Source organism: Schistocerca piceifrons, chromosome 9 (assembly GCF_021461385.2).
Source record: "Schistocerca piceifrons isolate TAMUIC-IGC-003096 chromosome 9, iqSchPice1.1, whole genome shotgun sequence".
NCBI classification, from domain to species: Eukaryota; Metazoa; Arthropoda; class Insecta; order Orthoptera; family Acrididae; genus Schistocerca; species Schistocerca piceifrons.
Window position 1 is genome coordinate 157,281,269 of NC_060146.1, and position 19,228 is coordinate 157,300,496.

A 19,228-nucleotide genomic window follows, 5' to 3' on the forward strand; every position below is an offset into this window, starting at 1 on the left:
TCCAGTTTTTGCTTGGATACTTGATCTCCACCTTATTTCGGTTATCTTTTGATTTCAGTGCATCCATAAGCTGTCTGCTGTCCCTTCTGTTTCTTTCCTCTATAATAATTTCTAAGTAACCTCAGTCTACGAAAATGTGCTAATGTGTTTGACCTTATAACTTTCTCTGTTTACATTTGCGGGTGATACTATACTTTCAGGTTTAACTATTTCGGAAAGCTCTGCTGTTATACTATCCTGATACTTATCAATCACATGAGTAGATGGCTTAATGAATAAGGCTGCACTTTTGCTATGAATGTCAATAAGACCGAGACCTCTGTATTCAGGTAGTAAAGTAGCTCTACTCGTTGCCACTCTAAAAATTTGCCCTTACCTGATATATCTGCAAATTTAACTGATGATACTTCTATTTCTGACGGAATAGGTAGCGTGTGTCCTACATATACTGGTCTAGACAGAACTGTTCAGCTCATAATTTCAATCTTTACCGTAATATTCAGATTAAGAGTTTTATATAGTGTTAAAGCCCATTTAATTTGGTTCAACATTATCCTCCAGTGGATGGTGACTGTATTAAGTGGGAATCTACAGAACATCACTCCTAATGATGTATGGTGGTCCACATTATTTGCCCATTCCAAGTGTGCATCCCTGAAGCCATTGAAGCATAAGAAGGAACTCTTCAAATCGTTTATTTGAGTACCTGTCGCACTTCAGTAGAGTCATACAGTTGTAAGTCATTGAATGTCTTCCTCACTTCTTATAACAACTCCTACATCCTCAGTATACACATTGGTGACTCGACTAGCCACAGAAATCTTAATGCCCTCCAATTCTCAGTAGCACTTCCAGTGCGGTTACATAAAGTAACATTGATAATGGGTCTCCTTGTGGGATGGCGTTGTTAATATCAGCCGGTCGGGTATATTGCCCATTTATTAATAGTCTTGTTTTGATTTCCTTCACAATGTTAGTTAAAGCGCTCACAAAATGTTTGATCGTTTACGTGTGCTTTAAGAATCGAAATTAACATACACCACATTTTTCACTTGAACACACAGCTTTTTTAGGTTAAGATCTAGGCCTCAGATTTCCGATACAGATTTTGTTTGTGTTGCAGATGATATGCTGCATATAGACATGAGACTAAAATGGTTAAACAGCCACAGAACGTTCATAATGTAACAATGAGTAACGTTCAATTAATTACTATTAAACTTCTAACTTGTTCGAAGCTTTTGGTTTCCAGTACAGTTGTGGTTTCTGGCCACATATTCCGAGACGTATCCCTGTTATTATATTTCTTATCCTCACGATGCCACAAACTCTCTCTTTTTAGTAGTCAACTTAAAATTTATCACAGTTCACTTTTCGTTTGCGGGAACAATTTGAAAAGATTGGTCATCTTCCGCCGATGCTGGAAGTCTGTGGAGTTCCTCAGTACAGGTGCCATTGTGAACGCAGCCTAATGTGAAATTAAATTCGGTTATACCTTTTTTTAATTTCAGAATGTATTACGTTACCGGGATTAGAAGTTTTCTTTAAGAACTGAAACCACAACAGCCGAGAAAGTGATTACATGAGTAGCGTTAGACAGTTATGGTTACCACTGCTGCTCATAGGGTAACATAATACAGACAGCTGACACTTTCTCCACTCCGTATAAAACCATGTTTTCCTCACCCCCTTTGCGGAATTTATTTGAACTTATCGCTGTGATGAAGGCACTTAGCAAGGCATTACAGGCATATCGACTGTCGGTATTGTGGTACTGCACACGATCGAAGTATAAATAAATACAGCAACCGCGGATAAACACGTTTTATTAACACTATATTATAGAACAGAACGGGCACATTTAAAGCAAGTCAATAACAAACTTCTGAAAGCCATCAGCCTCGGAGAGATGCTCGAGTTGGTAAGGTCGATAGTCGATATAATGTCAATCGAGCCATAACACAAATATACACTATGTTTACTTACGTAATGTTACATTACATACACTGATATTGGCAGTCAGCTGTGTTGACCGGCAATTGTTCAAAAATAGATGTTAAATTGTGTTGTGTGAAGTTGTTGTGGGAGAATCGTCGAACAGATCCGAAGCGAAATGAATACAATTCTTCGTGCCACCCGTATTTCGAGACAAATTATTTTCAAACCAGCTTATTTTGCCACAAAACCGGCATCACAACCAGATATTGAAAAACTCGTAAAAAACAATAAAGTAGTTGTTTTTATGAAAGGCATACCAGAAGAACCGCGGTGTGGTTTCAGCAACGCTGTCGTCCAGATTTTGAGGATGCATGGCGTGAAATATGATGCTCATGACGTGCTTCAGAATGAAGATTTAAGACAAGGTAATGTAAAAAAAAAAGTAGTAGTTTATTCACGCGAAGAAGGTTATATGATATGGATGAAAACAACTTTATCAATAAGAAGCCAGTTGAACTATAGGTTGTCACACAATAGCAGCTTTTGAGGACTGCAAATGTTGTGTGCATTAATAACCGTTTTCATTAGAGATATACTACTTGACAGTCATTGCCATACTCTTTTTCGCACTTAAGAGACAACGCATTAGTTTTTGACATAATATAAAAAAACCACTGTGTTTCCAGAAAGGTTCTTTTTCTGTAATTATTCTATCCACTTTGACGCTATATGAATTTCGTGTCAGTTTCAACAATCTCTGTTCCTTTTCAGTGTCAAGGCCTTGATCCAATCCAGGTTAATATACTGAGGAATGTAAAAGTTAGTGCTACATTTTCCATTAAATTTCATAAGGATAATGGGCAGTTCAGAGCAGTCACTCTATACTATTTCCCGAAACTGCTCACAGCACCTGTGTTTAAAGTATTCAGATACCATAACACAAAGAAGTAATTTCTGTTATGGGAGTAAAGGTGTAACATCATACATTTTACTGGTGACAGTGTAGTTACTTCTAGTACAAAAACACCTTCACTGGAATCAACTAACAGAGGAAGTCTGAAAGTAGGCTGCAGCAGCAGTGTGAGGTAACCTTGTGTTACACATTGTGTCAACAAATAATATGCAAAGAATATCAAACTGTTTCAAATACGAAGTTTTTCTCACCTCTCATCAGGTGTTAGTACCCTTTCATTAGCTGTGTGGTGCAGATGAACTGCAGAGGGAAAGTGCCCCTGTTCTAAACTTTAGCTGCTCAAAAACCGGTAGGCATATCTGTTGAATACCTATTCCTCTAAAGTGATGTTAAAGTAAGAATTACGCATCTGTAGGCACACCATGTGTCTTGTCATTTTCAAGTGTTCACGATGAAGGCTCTTATCTTTTGTTTAAGGTTCTTTTGTATAAGATAGGATTGAAATAATGTTTGTTTACAAACTCAGTCCTGCCACACAGAGAGCTGGAGTATCAGTTCTGACATTGGCAGAGAGGGGACAAGGGTTCAAAACATGTCCTGGCCATCTGGGATCTAGGATTCATGTGGTTTCACTGAACCGCTTGAGGCAAATCCTTTGAAAATGACATGGCTTGTCTCCTTCCCCAAACAGTGTTCATTCAGAGTGTTGTGTGCAGTTGCTAAATTATTTACCTGAGTCAGAATGTCTACTAATAAGTAAAGGTCAATGCCACATACTAAATAGATGCGAACTGCTATCAAGAGTTGCTTGGAAACCCACTGTGTACACAGCTTATAAAAAGAGTAACAATGTAAAAATAATGTCACATAAAACATGAAATGCTAGACGGTAGATAAAAACATAATTAACAGAACAATGCACCCAGTAATGAAACATTAAGGACAGAGTAGCACACCCAGTTGTTCATCTGATTACACTGATAGGTTGACCTTTTAACAGCACCACGTACTGAAACCGTTAGTTGTTTGACAAATGAAAAGTGCGACAGTGGACTAATTTTTTTTTTCTCCATGCGTTTGTTTTACCAAGGACTGTGGGACAACAGCTGTTGCTATATCTTTATGTAGTAGGGATGATACCTTTAGCTGTAATTGTTGGTCATATTTTGAGTCAGTTTCAGTGTTACATTACACCATCTTCCGGTCTCTCTGTGATACCCATGTTTGTGTAGATACTGGATAATCGTCATCGTGCATCTTATGGTGGGTACAAAATAGCTATGTCTATGGTGCTGAACATTCTTTTGTGCCACACTGTGCCAGCACATCGGCAATCTCAAATGTTCGACGTAGCGTACTTAGATTTTTTATATCCTCTATGAAATGTATGGCAATGATTACTCGGTATCCACATGATCATCTGTTACTGTAAAGAGAACTGAATATGGTATAATATAACACCGAAATTGATTGCATGTAACATAAAAACTATGAATACAGGCAAAACTGTCATCCCTGCACACAAAAAGAAACCATTCCCCCACCACCACGCACCCCCCCCCTCCCATCTCTCTGATAGTGTTGTTCAATATTCCAGCCTTAACTATCTCGGGAATATAATCTACAGCATGTTTCCTTTCTGCCTTGTATTATGACTATTACTTTTTCATAATATACTACTAAAGGAATCTTTGTTTCTGTCTTTGTTCTATCGAGGCTGCCATTCGTTCATTCGGCATGCTTTGTATACTCCATAAAGAAGAAAGCACTTCAGGTGTGTGGATCAAGTCAAGATATAGAATACAAAGAGACAGGCAAATCATCAAAATTTAATCTGTATACTGTACTGATTATAAATCAGCACTGTACTGTTTAATACTTGTGCCTGCTAAATTTAATCAACCAAATTGGAAAAGAAAGCTGCTGATACTATGTCTTTAGTTTACCAAATAACTGCCCCAGAATGAATTTCCGCTGTGCAGTGAAGTGTGTACTAATATGAAACTTCCTGGAAGATTAAAACTGTATGTTGGACTGGAACTTGAATCTGGAACCTTTGCCTTTCACGGGCAAGTGCTCTACCAATTGAGATACCCAAGTACAACTCACAACCCATGCTCACAGCTTTACTTCCACAAGTATCACATCTCATACCTTCCAGACTTTACAGAAACTTGATGCAAGTTGCATAGGAAAATTTCTGTGGAATTTGGGAGGTAAGAAACAGGTACAAGTGAGAGTAAAGCTGTGAGGATGGGTTGTGAATTGTGCTTGGGTAGCTGAGTTGGTAGACCACTTGCCTGCAAAAGGCAAAGGTTCCAGGTTTGAGTTCCAGTCTGGCACAGAGTTTTAATGTTTTAATAGGTGCTGTTTACTTACAGCCCGTAGCTCAATACATTTTCTTGATTCCAATATTATTTTTCAAAGAAAGTCTCTAAGTATTATGTAGATTGGATTAGGAAATGAGACAGTAAAAGTAGTGGATGAGCTTTGCTATTTGGGTAGAAAAATGACTTATGATGGCTAAAGTAGATAGGATATAAAATGTAGACTGGCAATAACAAAAGATTAACACTTCTGAAAAAGAGGAATTTGTCAACATTTTATATAAATTGAAGTGTCACGAAGCCTTTTGTGGAGTTGTTTTGTACTTTAGTCTTGTAGTGGGGGGAGAGAGAGAAAGAGAGAGAGAGAGAGAGGAGGTGGGGAAAGTTAAGGTTGTAAAGGGTGACCAATGGTTGAATGCAAAAAAGTAAGCAGCTTCAAAACAATGTAGGTTGTGGTAATTGTGCAAAGATGAAGGCACATACACAGGATAGAGTTGCATCAAACCAGTCTTCGAGTGGAAGACCACATCTCTAAATAAATACTGAGGCATGTTTACACTACATAGTTGCATACTGTCCAGCTTTGAGTGAACACTGCTGCTTGCCTTGCAGCTAACTGGATATTACAATCTTAGAATCTTGATATTAAAACAGTTTATGAAATGAGTGGCTAATGAAGTATACTTTTAATTTTCTTTTGAATGGATAGGTATCCCCAATTTCATTTTACCTATTTCATCTTCTACTGCCTTCACTACTTTGTCTCTCAAAGGTATCCTTTCATCTGCTATTATGTTTCTTTCCCTTGTTTCAGTCAGTCATTGCCTAATACTTCCTTTGAAACTATCAACTCTGGTTCTTTCTGTTTATCAGGGTCCCATCTCCTAAATTTCCTACCTTTATGCAATTTCCTTAGTTTCAATCTATAGTCATAACCAATGTCCGTACCTGTCCCTAGAAATGTTTTGTAATTCAAAATCTGGTTTCAAAATCATTGTTGTACTATTATATAATCTGCCTCAAACCTACTGGTGTCTCCAGTCCCTTTCATGTATGCAGCCTACCCTTGTGATTCTTAAGCCAAGTGTTAGTGATGACAAAATTATGCTCTGTGCAACATTTTATCTGGCGGCTTCCTCTTTCATTCCTTTCTCTCGTCTGTGCCTCCTACTATTTTTCCTTCTCATCCTTTCCCTGCTATCAAATTCCAATCTCCCCATCATTTAAAAATTGGTTTCTTCTGAATATTAGAGTAACTTCTTTTCTCTCATCATACATTCCCTTAATCTCTTCATCTGCAGAACTAGTTGGTAGAAACTTGGGGACTAGTGTAGCAGGGGATACAACCCGTCGGCTTTGGACAATGACGTCACAAGTCGCCAAACGAGAAGCGATTCTTCTTAGTGTTGTAGCTCCCTTCAGTAGCTGATAAGTGTTTTTTGGCTTTAAAAAAAAAAATCTCACGAGATAGAATGAACAGATCCACTTTATTAAGCAATCAGTAAAAAAACGAAACTGAAACATTACAGCAAAAGCGAAAATGGTAAACTGCTTTCTGGCGACTTGTGACGTCATTGTCCAAAGCCGACGGGTTGTATCCCCTGCTACACTAGACCCGAAACTTGTATTACTGTGGTAGGTATCAGCTCCATAGAACTGTCTTTACTGTGCTGTCTATAGTCGCTTAACCACATTTCTGTTTCATTGTTCATTATTAGACCTACTTTGCTTTTATATCTATACCATGCACAGAAGTCCTGTTCTTCATGCTACCACAATTCACTAATTCCCACTGTATGTAACTTCATCCTATCTATTCTAGCTTTTAAATTCTGTAATGTACCTACTTGCTTGATGGGGCAAATATTTTATGCATCTCCAGGATATTTTATCTGAACGGAGGCCATCACCATTTAACAATAAAGTAGCACTGCATACCCTCAGGAAAAGTAACAGCTCTGTAGTTTACACTCACTTTCAGCTATTTGCAGTACCAGCATTGTGAGGCTGTATGGGGTAATGTTACGACGCCAGAGCAGTCAGTCATCCAGGCTGTTGGTCCTGCAACAACTGAAAAGACTGCTACCAAGAATAGATGGTGGTGGTCTTCATGCTACTGTGCAAGCCTCTTCATCTCCAATCCGAATAACCACTGCAACCTACAGCCTTCTGAATCTGCTTGCCGTATTCATGTCTTGGTCTCACTCTGTCGGGTGATAGTAGGTCTTTATTGTTTGTTTGAAATTGGATAGTGTGAGTCTTTGTGGGATTAATAACCATTTGTAGACCTGCTTAGCTATCATGGGTATGTTGCAGCTGAGTTTGATTAGTATGCATGTATCGTTATCAAACATTACATTTTTGAACTGCCGTTTGAAGTTACTGGAAGTTCAGTTATGTGGGTTGAGTTGACCCGATATCGATCTCTGAGGCATTCCACATTGTGCAATCCTCCATCTGAGATTGGTTTCATGATTGTGGCTCAGTCTGTTAATGAGACAATTTCTGTTATGAATTTAAGGCTTCCCATGCAAGAAGTATTCCATTAATGACCATAATGCTTTACTTTGCCAAGTAGAAATCTGTGAACCACACAATCAAAGGCACACAGGATACATCAGCATGGTATATTTTCTTTAGTTGTGCTAGCGCTTCGTCTGTGAGATCTTGCTGCGCTCTTTGTGTAGAGACATCTCTACAAAAGGCCAAACTGAGAATTGGTTAACAAGTTCTGCTCAGTTAAATGAGTCAGTATTATATCATACCTTTCTGAAACACTTTTGAAAGGATTGGAAGGTGTGAATATGATAAAATAATAGGACCAGTGTTCTCACAGAGTAAGTATACATGCGTCAAAGATGAATGGCCAGTAGCTGTGAAGCGTAAGCCTTCTCAGTAAAATGTGGTATCTCTGGTGCCTGTAGACTAATCATTGTTGCCCTAGCCTGCATTTAGAACTGTTTATGACGTTTTTCTGAAGGAATGATAAGTATAATAATAGAGAAACAAAATTATCATGGAGTTTCACATGGAACTTGGAAAAACTATTACTGAAACCTATCTTTTGCTAAAAGACTTGTATAGTGAAGATTGTTTAATGCAAACATTATCTTTTGAGTGCTTCAAGCATTTCCAAAATGGCTGAGGAGATGTTAAAGATGGTTCACGTCTGGGACATCTTTCAACATTAAAAATAGATGAAAATATCAGAAAAGTAGGTAATCCGATTTGATCTGACCATCAGTTTAGTATTCAATAGAGAGTGCAAGGCAAATTTTACACAACCAATTTAACACGAGGACAGTATGTCCAAAACTGGTACTGAAAATTCTCAAAATCGAACAAAAATAAGCTCATCAAAATGTGATTAATCTTGATTGTCCACTAAGCACCAGTCCATGTATTAGAAGGGCCCAACTTCACCGAGAGTGAATAAAGGTCACATGAGCAAATGAAGATTCACAGATATATATATTCACAGAATTGTGTATCTTCACCTGATTCCTGAAGGCCTAACTATTAATCAGCATTACTGCCTTGAGGTTCTTGCTCAACTCCATGAGAAAAAAAGATCCAAAATGAGGAAGAACAAATCATGGGTTCTGCATAAAGACAACACTGGGCTTATACCTCATTGTCTGTTACGAGGTTTCTAGTGAATTACAGAATCCTCCCCAGTAAAAGGAACAAGATTTCATTCTGTTGAAACAGTGAAAGACAAAGCCCTATGCATCATCCACGATCTCTCAGAGGTAGACTTCCAACACTATTTGCATCACATGTAGCATTGTAGGGGTATAGGAGGGAAGTATATGGGGAGTGCCAACAACTAAATATTTATGTTTTTGAATTAAAATGTTTTACAGTAATACAACAGCTATTTTATAGCCATACCCCATAAATCTATAATTAGAGGTAGTTTGCTTATCTCCAGTTTTATAGATAGATGCTACTCCAGCATATTTAAGGCTGTCAGGAAATACATTCTGATTCATTGACTCATTATAAAGAAAACATCAGGATAATTCTGTCAAGTCAGCAGAAGATTTTAATATTCTACTAGAAACATCATCATACTGAACACATTACTACTTTTTAGTGACATAGTGAATTCTGTAAACATATTAGCCATTGTGTTCTTGGAATTAGTGTCTGATGGTGGTGCACACAATGTCTGTGTCTGTATTTGGTTGTTTAGTACTGGGTGCAGTGTTTGCAGCCAGATTTGAAAATGTCCACCGTTTCTGCCAGAGTTATTTCCTGGGGGCTCAGTTGCATTTGTGTCACTATTTCTGCATGTTGTATGTTTAATAATATTCCAAATTGCTTTTGCTTAATTCTTGGAGTGTATTATTTCTGAAGCCTAGTGTGTGAGTGTGGCATCCCAGCCCTATGAGTTCAAAGGCCCCCAGAACGCATGGACCCAGAAGACAGCTGCTAGGCAGTGCTCCTGATATCTTCTGGCACTGCTGTCACCACCTCAGCAGTAGGCATGGGCCACATTCCATGCGCCTACCTATTGGCACCCATGGCCGTGCTATAAAGCTAGCAGTGCAGCGGCTCAGACCTCAGTCATGTTCTGACTGCCCTCTCATATTAATTGTTGTTTTGGTTCCCGATATTACTACGCACCTAGGCTCTTCATTTTATCTCTCTCTGGACTTGTCATTCTGCAATGTTATCTCGGTTGTCTATCCATTGCTATTGTTGTCTTTCTGTATTTATTGGCAACTCACCATCGACACTCTCATTTGGTCAGCCAGTGCCTCCTGGCCCTGTCCAATTTTGGTTAATGGGTGCAAAACTCGTGGAACAGCAATAGCAGCAACTGTTCCTGCAGCAACAGTCGCAGCAGCAAACCAACTTATTATGTCAGGAAATTCAGCTTTTATCTGAACATATGCAGGTTCAGGGTTCACAACTTATCCAGGCTGTGTTCGCTTGCCAGGCAGAGTCCTGCCCACCCACATTTGCACCATTTAATGACACAAAGAAGATTGGGTCACGTATTTTCAGCAACTGAGTAAGTTCATTTGAGGTTCCCATTTGATTCATCTCACATTTAGGCCTCAAAAGAGCCAGACATCTGACTTGACATAACCACAAGCAAAGATTGCAAATTCGTATTCCATCTGTACTGTCTGTTCAGAGGGGAATGGCTCACTACGGCTCACTTACTCTGGTGGCAGTATCGTACTTATGGTCATTCTGCTTGGCTCAGAAAAGTGGTATAACGTAAGGTACCGCACTCTCTAGAACAAACCTTTCTGTATTGTATCAGGTATGACGGCCGTGTCCTCGTCCCAGACATTAAGACAGTGGGCCTCATTGAGTGCAATTTTCTGTCCACTCCCTGAGTCAGGAAAAATCAGTAAACTTTTATGAGAAATCATAAACTTTTCCCATGACCTTATCAAAAATTTAAGTGATGAACTTGTGATTCTTCTTTTAAAAGATGGAAGTCGAACCTCACGTGACGCTTAAGAACTTAGCAAACATCTCAATGCATTGCAAATGGATAGATGACATTCTTTCACCAGAATTCCACATTCTAGACTCCCTGGTGCAGTTTTATAGTGAAGTATGTATGTATGTATGTATGTATGGGAGGGGTGGTGGTCTGTGTGTGGGGGGGGAGAGGGGGGGCAGTTGGCCTTCTATCAGTGGCACTCAGGTGTAGACTGTGTCATGAGTGATGTGAACAACAATGCTGATAATTCATTCTAGCACATTACTGCTCTGCCCCACCCCCAGACCAAACTACCGACTGGAAAGAGGGGGGAGGGGGGGAGATTGCCACATCGAAGCATTGCATTTCTGATCGCTGGCCAGCCATCCAAATTTACGTTTTCCTATATTTCCCTCAAGTGCTAGTGGCAAGTGCCAGGATTGTCACTTTCGTATGTATGTGGCAGTGGTAACAATGTGGAACCATCACTCTCAGCACGAATGTAACTGTACTATCCAGCTGGGCAGCTGATTCCCTGAAGAGGAATGAATCTCAATGCGTGAGTCAATCCACAGTGGAGTAGGGAGTCTGGACAGCACATAGAGAACATGCACAGAGGAAAACACAACACCCCAGTGACAACTTCTTAGCATATGTAATAAAGCACTGCACGAAGCTGGGGCTCAGTCAGCAGGCATCGACATCAACATCAGAACTGCAGTGCCGTGCCAGTCATTGCTGGCAGGTAAACACCCAGACCATTGGTTCTGGTTGTGCCACGGTTTGCTCGCATCTCGTGTGGCAGTATTATTCCACTGCAATAACTGCACCAGCTCCTGTGCACCCACCTCAATATTTGCTGGTGGGGATAGTGAAGTTTTCTGATCATAGTATGAAGGCTTTCATGACCGGATGACATATCTTCTGGTAAACCTTCCGGGATGTAAGGTCGTGGCCCATGAAACTCTTCAGCTCCTAACGTTTCGTCCAGAGCTGCGCTGGACATCTTCAGAGGGGTGTTTCTCCTCCGGTGAGTCTTGCCGACTGATGGGTCGGACGTCTGAGAGCGACTTATGTATCGTAGAAAGTGGGCGTGACCAGAGTTACACGTGATATGCAGAGATAACCTTTGTCAGAGATAAAACTTAACTGTCGATCGTAATCTCGACACGGATAAAACTGTCTAGCAATTCTGTAGTGCTACTGTCCAAATATCACTAAGTTTCATGGTCTCTTCTTTTCGATTAAAATTATCCTTATGTTTATATATTTCAATTGCTTCTCTACAAAGCCGTGGGTAATAGTTCGTCGTCGTAGATAAAATTTTTGTTTCGGAAAACTTCACTTGATGATTTCCTGGCTGAAAAGCGTGTTCTGCTACAGCCAGTTTATCTGTTTTTCCTAATCGGCAAAGACTTCTGTGTTCTTTTAACCGTGTATTTACGCTTCTTTTTGTTGTTCCAACATAAACTTTACCACATGTACACGGAATTTTATATACGCCACTGGCTGATAGAGGAGCGCGTTTATCTTTTACAGACCGAAGAACATGACAAATTTTCTTCGTTGGTCTAAAAACAGGTCTAATATCATGTTTACTTAAAATCTTTCCAATCTGATCCCTTACTTTCTTTATAAAAGGGAGAGAGACTGTATTCTTCCATCGTTTTTCGGACTTGTCCTTAAGCTTTTTGTTGTTTGGGTGCAGAATTCTGCTTACTTCTTTCTTTGAGTAGCCATTTTTCTCAAAAGCGTGCTTCAGATGTTTTAATTCATCGTCTAGATACTCCGGCGTGCAAATCCGTCTGGCTCTGTCAACGAGACTTGTAATCACACCTCTTTTCTGTTTTGGATGGTGGTTAGAGTTTTTATGTAAGTATCTGTCTGTGTGCGTTATTTTTCTAAAAATCTGTTGTTTCAAGCTTCCATCCGTCTGTCTCATAACTACAGAAGCAGCACTACTTCGAGAGAGGATACATTATACAAGACGAGAGATGGATTCTGTTGACCGTAAGTTACTGCAGTTACATTTATTCCTTGCTAGTAAGATACAGAGAGACCTATGGAATAAAATAGATTGCCTTACATTTCAATCTATGGAAACCATGATGGAAACGACTACTAGAAGGCATAAGAAGAAGTTCGAAAAGTTACAAACTTATGCAGAATCTACAAATAATATAGTGATGCCCGAAACTGTTATTAATAAGTCAGACAGAGTTTTATCTCAAGACAAAATTTCAGTTCTTGCAAAAGGAGGAAACTACTCTACAACACCTCCAAAAGTTCCTGTTGAGGATATTATTGCAAATGTAGAAGCAGGTATACGTACTCTCCCCAAAGAAACTGCAAATGCAATCCGGATCGAAACCACCAGAGTATTATGCCGCAGTAAACCTTTGGAAAGTAATTTAACCAATGGCGAAAGAAAGGCTCTGAGAGATTTAAATGCAGATGAAGACATAGTGATTGTTCCTGCTGATAAAGGGAATGCTATGGTCGTTTTAAATACAGAAGATTATCAAAGCAAAATTTTGAATCTTTTAACGGCAGGGCAATACAAAAAACTTAAGAAAGATCCTACAGCCAGCGTACTACGGAAAACAAATAATTTGATAAAATCGGCCACTTCTATTCAAAAAGAAAAAAAAAAAAGAGCTTTATTGAAGACTGAAGCTATGTGTCCTAGACTCTATGGCCTACCCAAGGTACATAAGAAGGACCTACCTCTGAGACCGATTGTTAGTACTATCAATTCTCCTACGTACGAAATAGCAAGATATCTAACAACTCGCTTACAACCATATTTTGGAAAAACGGACTCATATATAAAGGACTCACGTCATTTTATAGAGAAAATTGGAGGTTTAATTCTGACTCCTGAAGATATTTTAGTAAGTTTTGATGTAGTATCTTTATTTACTATGATTCCAGTTAATGAAGTTATGGATTTTATAACGGATATTTTTCCAGAAGATCTGACTGCTCTTTTCAGGCACTGTCTTACTTCCAGTCATTTCCAGTGGAATAATGAGTTTTACAAACAACTTAATGGCGTAGCAATGGGTAACCCATTGGGTCCTGCAGTAGCTAATTTCTACATGGAGAAATTCGAACAGTCAGCCTTGGAAAAAGCAGATAAGAAACCGTCTCGCTGGTATCGGTATGTAGACGATACATTTGTGGTCTGGCCACATGGTAGAGAAGCCTTAGGCGAATTTTTTGATTACCTTAATAATATAAATCCAAGAATCCAGTTTACCATGGAGAGAGAAAATGATAACAAAATACCGTTTTTGGATGTTTTAGTTATGAGACAGACGGATGGAAGCTTGAAACAACAGATTTTTAGAAAAATAACGCACACAGACAGATACTTACATAAAAACTCTAACCACCATCCAAAACAGAAAAGAGGTGTGATTACAAGTCTCGTTGACAGAGCCAGACGGATTTGCACGCCGGAGTATCTAGACGACGAATTAAAACATCTGAAGCACGCTTTTGAGAAAAATAGCTACTCAAAGAAAGAAGTAAGCAGAATTCTGCACCCAAACAACAAAAAGCTTAAGGACAAGTCCGAAAAATGATGGAAGAATACAGTCTCTCTCCCTTTTATAAGATTTTAAGTAAACATGATATTAGACCTGTTTTTAGACCAACGAAGAAAATTTGTCATGTTCTTCGGTCTGTAAAAGATAAACGCGCTCCTCTATCAGCCAGTGGCGTATATAAAATTCCGTGTACATGTGGTAAAGTTTATGTTGGAACAACAAAAAGAAGCGTAAATACACGGTTAAAAGAACACAGAAGCCTTTGCCGATGAGGAAAAACAGGTAAATCGGCTGTAGCAGAACACGCTTTTCAGCCAGGAAATCATCAAGTGAATTTTTCCGAAACAAAAATTTTATCCACGACGACGAACTATTACCCACGGCTTTGTAGAGAAGCAATTGAAATATATAAACATAAGGATAATTTTAATCGGAAAGAAGAGACCATGAAACTTAGTGATATTTGGACAGTAGCACTACAGAATTGCTAGACAGTTTTATCCGTGACGAGATTACGATCGATAGTTAAGTTTTATCTCTGACAAAGGTTATCTCTGCATATCACGTGTAACTCTGGTCACGCCCACTTTCTACGATACATAAGTCGCTCTCAGACGTCCGACCCGTCAGTCGGCAAGACTCACCGGAGGAGAAACACCCCTCTGAAGATGTCCAGCGCAGCTCTGGACGAAACGTTAGGAGCTGAAGAGTTTCATGGACCACGACCTTACATCCCGGAAGGTTTACCAGAAGATACTGAAGTTTCTTTGAAAAGGGCACAGCCAATTTTTTTCCCCATTCTTTCATAATCCGAGCTGTTACTCCATCTCTAATGACCACACTATCAATGGGACATTTAATTCAAATCTCCCTTCCATACTTCTTTCATTAAATTTTCATCTGGCATAAAGTACAACATTAGGGATGCAAAAATGTATAAAAACGTATATTATTATGCACTCTTCCTCCAAATTATTTGGTTATGCACAGAATTCCTGTCAGCTGCATGAATGATGTATTGCAACCGTCTATCTATTCTTACAATGAGAGGTCCCCAGCAGTGCAGTCGACTTTTTTGACACTATACGGTGATGCATCACACTTCGCAGCCTTTCACCCTGGTGCATCCTTGTTTGCGAGTAATTGACAAAAAAATTGGAATTTTACTTGACATTTAATAGACTTAAATAGTTGCACTAAATAGTCTGGTTATGTGGTGTAATGAATAGTGTAACAGCTTCACATGTAAGAGATTGGGGATTCGAATCCTATGAGATGCAAAGAATGTTCTTTTTAATTTTAAAATCTTTATCGAAATGACTTTACTTATCATTTTTATTCAATTAATTGATTTAAATATAATTTTTTTATTCCATTCCTTTGTCACATAATTTTAATTATAATATAAACTTCTTCATTTGCTCTCATTTTTTTCCTAACATTCTTTCTCGACTTGAAATCTTTTTTAATATGTTTTTAATTAATTTTATGTATTAATTCAATTTAATTTCTTTTGTTTTATCACCCTGTTTTTCCCGTCCATTTTATTGTGTTCATTATATCTACTTCTCATTTTGCTTGAATTCTGTTGTAATTATAAATATATAACTATATATAAATATATAATTTTAAATTTTCACCAGCATTATTTTGTCCGTAGTGCAGTAAGTATTTAGGTTATGCTTTAAATGATTTTATAATGATTACCATGCAAAAAATTTGCACATCTGGTAACAAAAAAACATTTTTCTCACCATTGCACAAATATAAATAGATTATTTCATCTTTTATTTTTTAATTGATAGATGGGAATTTTCAAATAATTGAATATTATAGAAGATAAACATAAGGAAATTCATATTCATAAAAATTCCGATTGGCAAAAGAATTATATAAAGAAAAAATGAGGCAAATGAAAAAATTCATACTGTGATTAAAGTGATGTGACAAAGGAATAGAAATGAAAAATTACATTTAAACCAATTAATTGAATAAAAATAATGATCAGAGTCATTTTGATAAAGATTTAAAAGTAAGAAAAGTCATTGCACCTCAGGAAATTCATACCCACAACCCCATGAATATCAAGCTGTTACACTATCCATTACACCACACAACCAGATGATATATAATGCAGCTTTCTTTAACACTGTTGAGTGTCACACAAAATTCTAAGGTTTTGTTTGTCAATTACTCACAAACGAGGGCCCACCCGTGTAAATGGCTGTGATACCTGGGATTGTAACCTATATCACCATATGCATGGTTTCAAAGAGTCGATCACACTGCTGGAGGCCTCTCCTTGTTAGAATGTGTAGGTAATTGTTATTTGTGATAAAAGATAATTGTATATGTAATAAATGAGCTTTCCAACCAGTTTCACTATGTTAAATTTAGCCTGAGCTCAAATAGTTTTTAGCAGTTGCATGCTAAATAATTATTAATGCAGTTAGTAGCAATTGACTCTGTTCGATGGAACCCCAAGAATCCAGTGGCTCACTATGCTGCGAGTTCACACAACAATGACTCTCCGATTCCTGCATGTCAAAAACAATGAAACTGACTGATTTTCATCTAAGTGACAGTTGTTTAAATTTATTTGACAGTGTAGCACCATCCACACATTGGAAAGCCCGTAAGTCATGAGAAACCCTTAATGTCTGCAGTCTTTTCAGTCAAAATCTTTTATCTTGTGAAAGTAGAAATGTAACTTTTGCAGCTTACGAGCTGTTGCTGCATCCAGACTGGAAGTTTGCTGAGCTGATCAAGTTGTGGCTGCCTTTCAGGCATTTCTGAGGACACAGCTGACAGAGACACTGGCATGTCCTTGTAATATTTGTGAGCGTCCCCTTTCTTGTGGAGAGATATCATCACTGAGTATTTAGCTCTGTCTGCAAAGAGAAACCTAAAATGGTGTGTTACATAAGGAACTCAGTACACTGACAACATCGTTTGTATCATCCCTTACACTGCATTGATTCAGTAACTGTTTCAATTTCTTTGCTTGTTGTCCAAAAAGACCCATCTGGGTGGTTTCTTTACAAACTGTTTAATAATAATAACAATAATTGTGAAAAAGAAACTGCGATCAGATTAACCGTCATTTAAAGGGTCTGTGCAAGATTTCACATGTTTCCGTAATTTAATTCACACCTTTATTTTTACATTTCATCCATTTGTTGCCCTGAAAAATTCATCATCTTATTTTATTCTGAGACTAGTATAGTGTTTTGCTGTGACTTGCTCTCTTAACCTTCTAATAACATTTGTTAGGGTTTTAACACTATTATCTATAGCTTTGCTACAATTCCTGCTTTATTTATTTATTCTCCATAGACAAATATGAAATATGTTTTGGATTGTGGATTCGTGTCATAATGCTTTGGGAATAATTACAAAACACACTACATCTCAATTGCTTATAAATAATATAGTGCATAAGGAGGTAATACACTCTTATAAGAGGTATTTTAATACTGCATAAACTCTTATTAAAAAAATACTCCCTCAAGCAGCTTCCCTCTCAGTGGTTATCATACATTTAATAAAGAAGTTGATCCTCATGTCATAGGGGCTGTTGCCTGCAGTTATGTCTTACCAGGTAATAGTCACAATCGTTTCTAGTGTTACAGACATGTACATCTTTCTTCAAGTTGTTGTACTTGTTGAATCAAATGATGGAAACTCAGTGTTGGAATATCAACAGTATAAAGAAAAGATAGATTGCTACTCACCATAAAAATGACTCACTGAGTTGCAGACAGGCACAACATGTGAGAAGGGTGTTTGCTTGTTTGTGTTTGTGTCATGGTCATGGTCATGGTTATCAGCTGAAATATTGAACGGTGATGTCTTGCTATCCCAGATGCACATGTGAAAGATGACATAATATACTGCTGTTGTGTTTTGAGCATCTCAGTGAAAATGACCCATCATAAATAATTGTATGTTACAGTATCAAATAAATACTTTGTTAACTTTCAGGCATCAAGGAATATTCAAACTGGCCGACTATTCCTCAAGTGTTCATAAATGGAGAATTTGTGGGAGGCTGCGACATAATGCTGCAGATGCACCAGAACGGCGAACTGGTGGAAGAACTGCGCAAGGCTGGAGTCAAGTCTGCCCTCCTCGAAAAAGCCCAGAAGGATGCCGCAGCATCTGACAGTGGGAAGGGTCACTCTGCCGACAAGTAGTTACTTAGCTTCCAGTATGGTGCAAACGTATTTATTTTGCATGCTTGTGCACACTTTCCCTGCTGTGATGTGACAGTTATTAAGAAACTTTGAATGTGTAGTCTTAGGGAAATTTAAGACTCAGAATGCATACATATTACTTTGATGGGAAGGATATTTTTCCCAGTCTTTCTAAACCAAGTAATGTGTATATTAACTCAAAAAGTCAGTATCATATTACCTTTTGCCAAACATGTCCTTCAGTTGGAGATTGGTGTGTACAAGCAGTGATGTGCGCAAAATGGGGTTCCTAATAAACTCTCCTCTACAGTTGTGGAAGCTATTGTGTTTTCTGAGACGTAAGGCTCTTTCTGATCTGGCTCAGTATGGGCACTGTAGTAAAATGTCATCAGAGTGCAGCTATTTTGTTTGATTAACAGATTTGTATAAGGATCTTGGAGTCACTGTTATTGTTGAAGACTGTATGAACTTAATATTTATTGCGTGAAATAAAAGCTGATAAACTATTGCATTTGTTCTCTTCAAAAGTTCATCACACTTTCACCTTCCAGACTCTTAATATATCAAAAAAAAATTATTGTGTTTTTCAGCCTCGAGTGGCAATGTAGGTATACATACTTTTGACTGAACTGTACAGGAACTGGAATGTAAGAAACCATTCATTAGTGTACAAATGTTCTAATTCATGAGTGTAATGTAGACACAAATAAAAAAGAGCCATACAGGTTATGTGGGTGAGCTGAGGAGGTCCATTACTCGGGTTACACCCACAGTATTTAATGTTAGCAGGTCACTAGGCACATTACAGTGAGGACTTAGCTGCTTAGTCCTCTCCCAGACAACCATTAACA

The 19,228-nt window shown here is 38.2% G+C and overlaps 1 protein-coding gene across 1 annotated transcript; it reads left to right on the top strand.

Moving 5' to 3' along the window:
• The first annotated feature begins 1,990 nt into the window (after positions 1 to 1,990).
• LOC124717310 (glutaredoxin-related protein 5, mitochondrial) lies at positions 1,991 to 18,883 on the top strand. The gene is made up of 2 exons (XM_047244136.1): positions 1,991 to 2,363; positions 18,166 to 18,883. Exons 1-2 carry the CDS (start codon positions 2,114 to 2,116, stop codon positions 18,375 to 18,377), a joined length of 462 nt encoding a protein of 153 aa, XP_047100092.1. The 5' UTR covers positions 1,991 to 2,113; the 3' UTR covers positions 18,378 to 18,883.
• Positions 18,884 to 19,228: the final 345 nt, after the last annotated feature.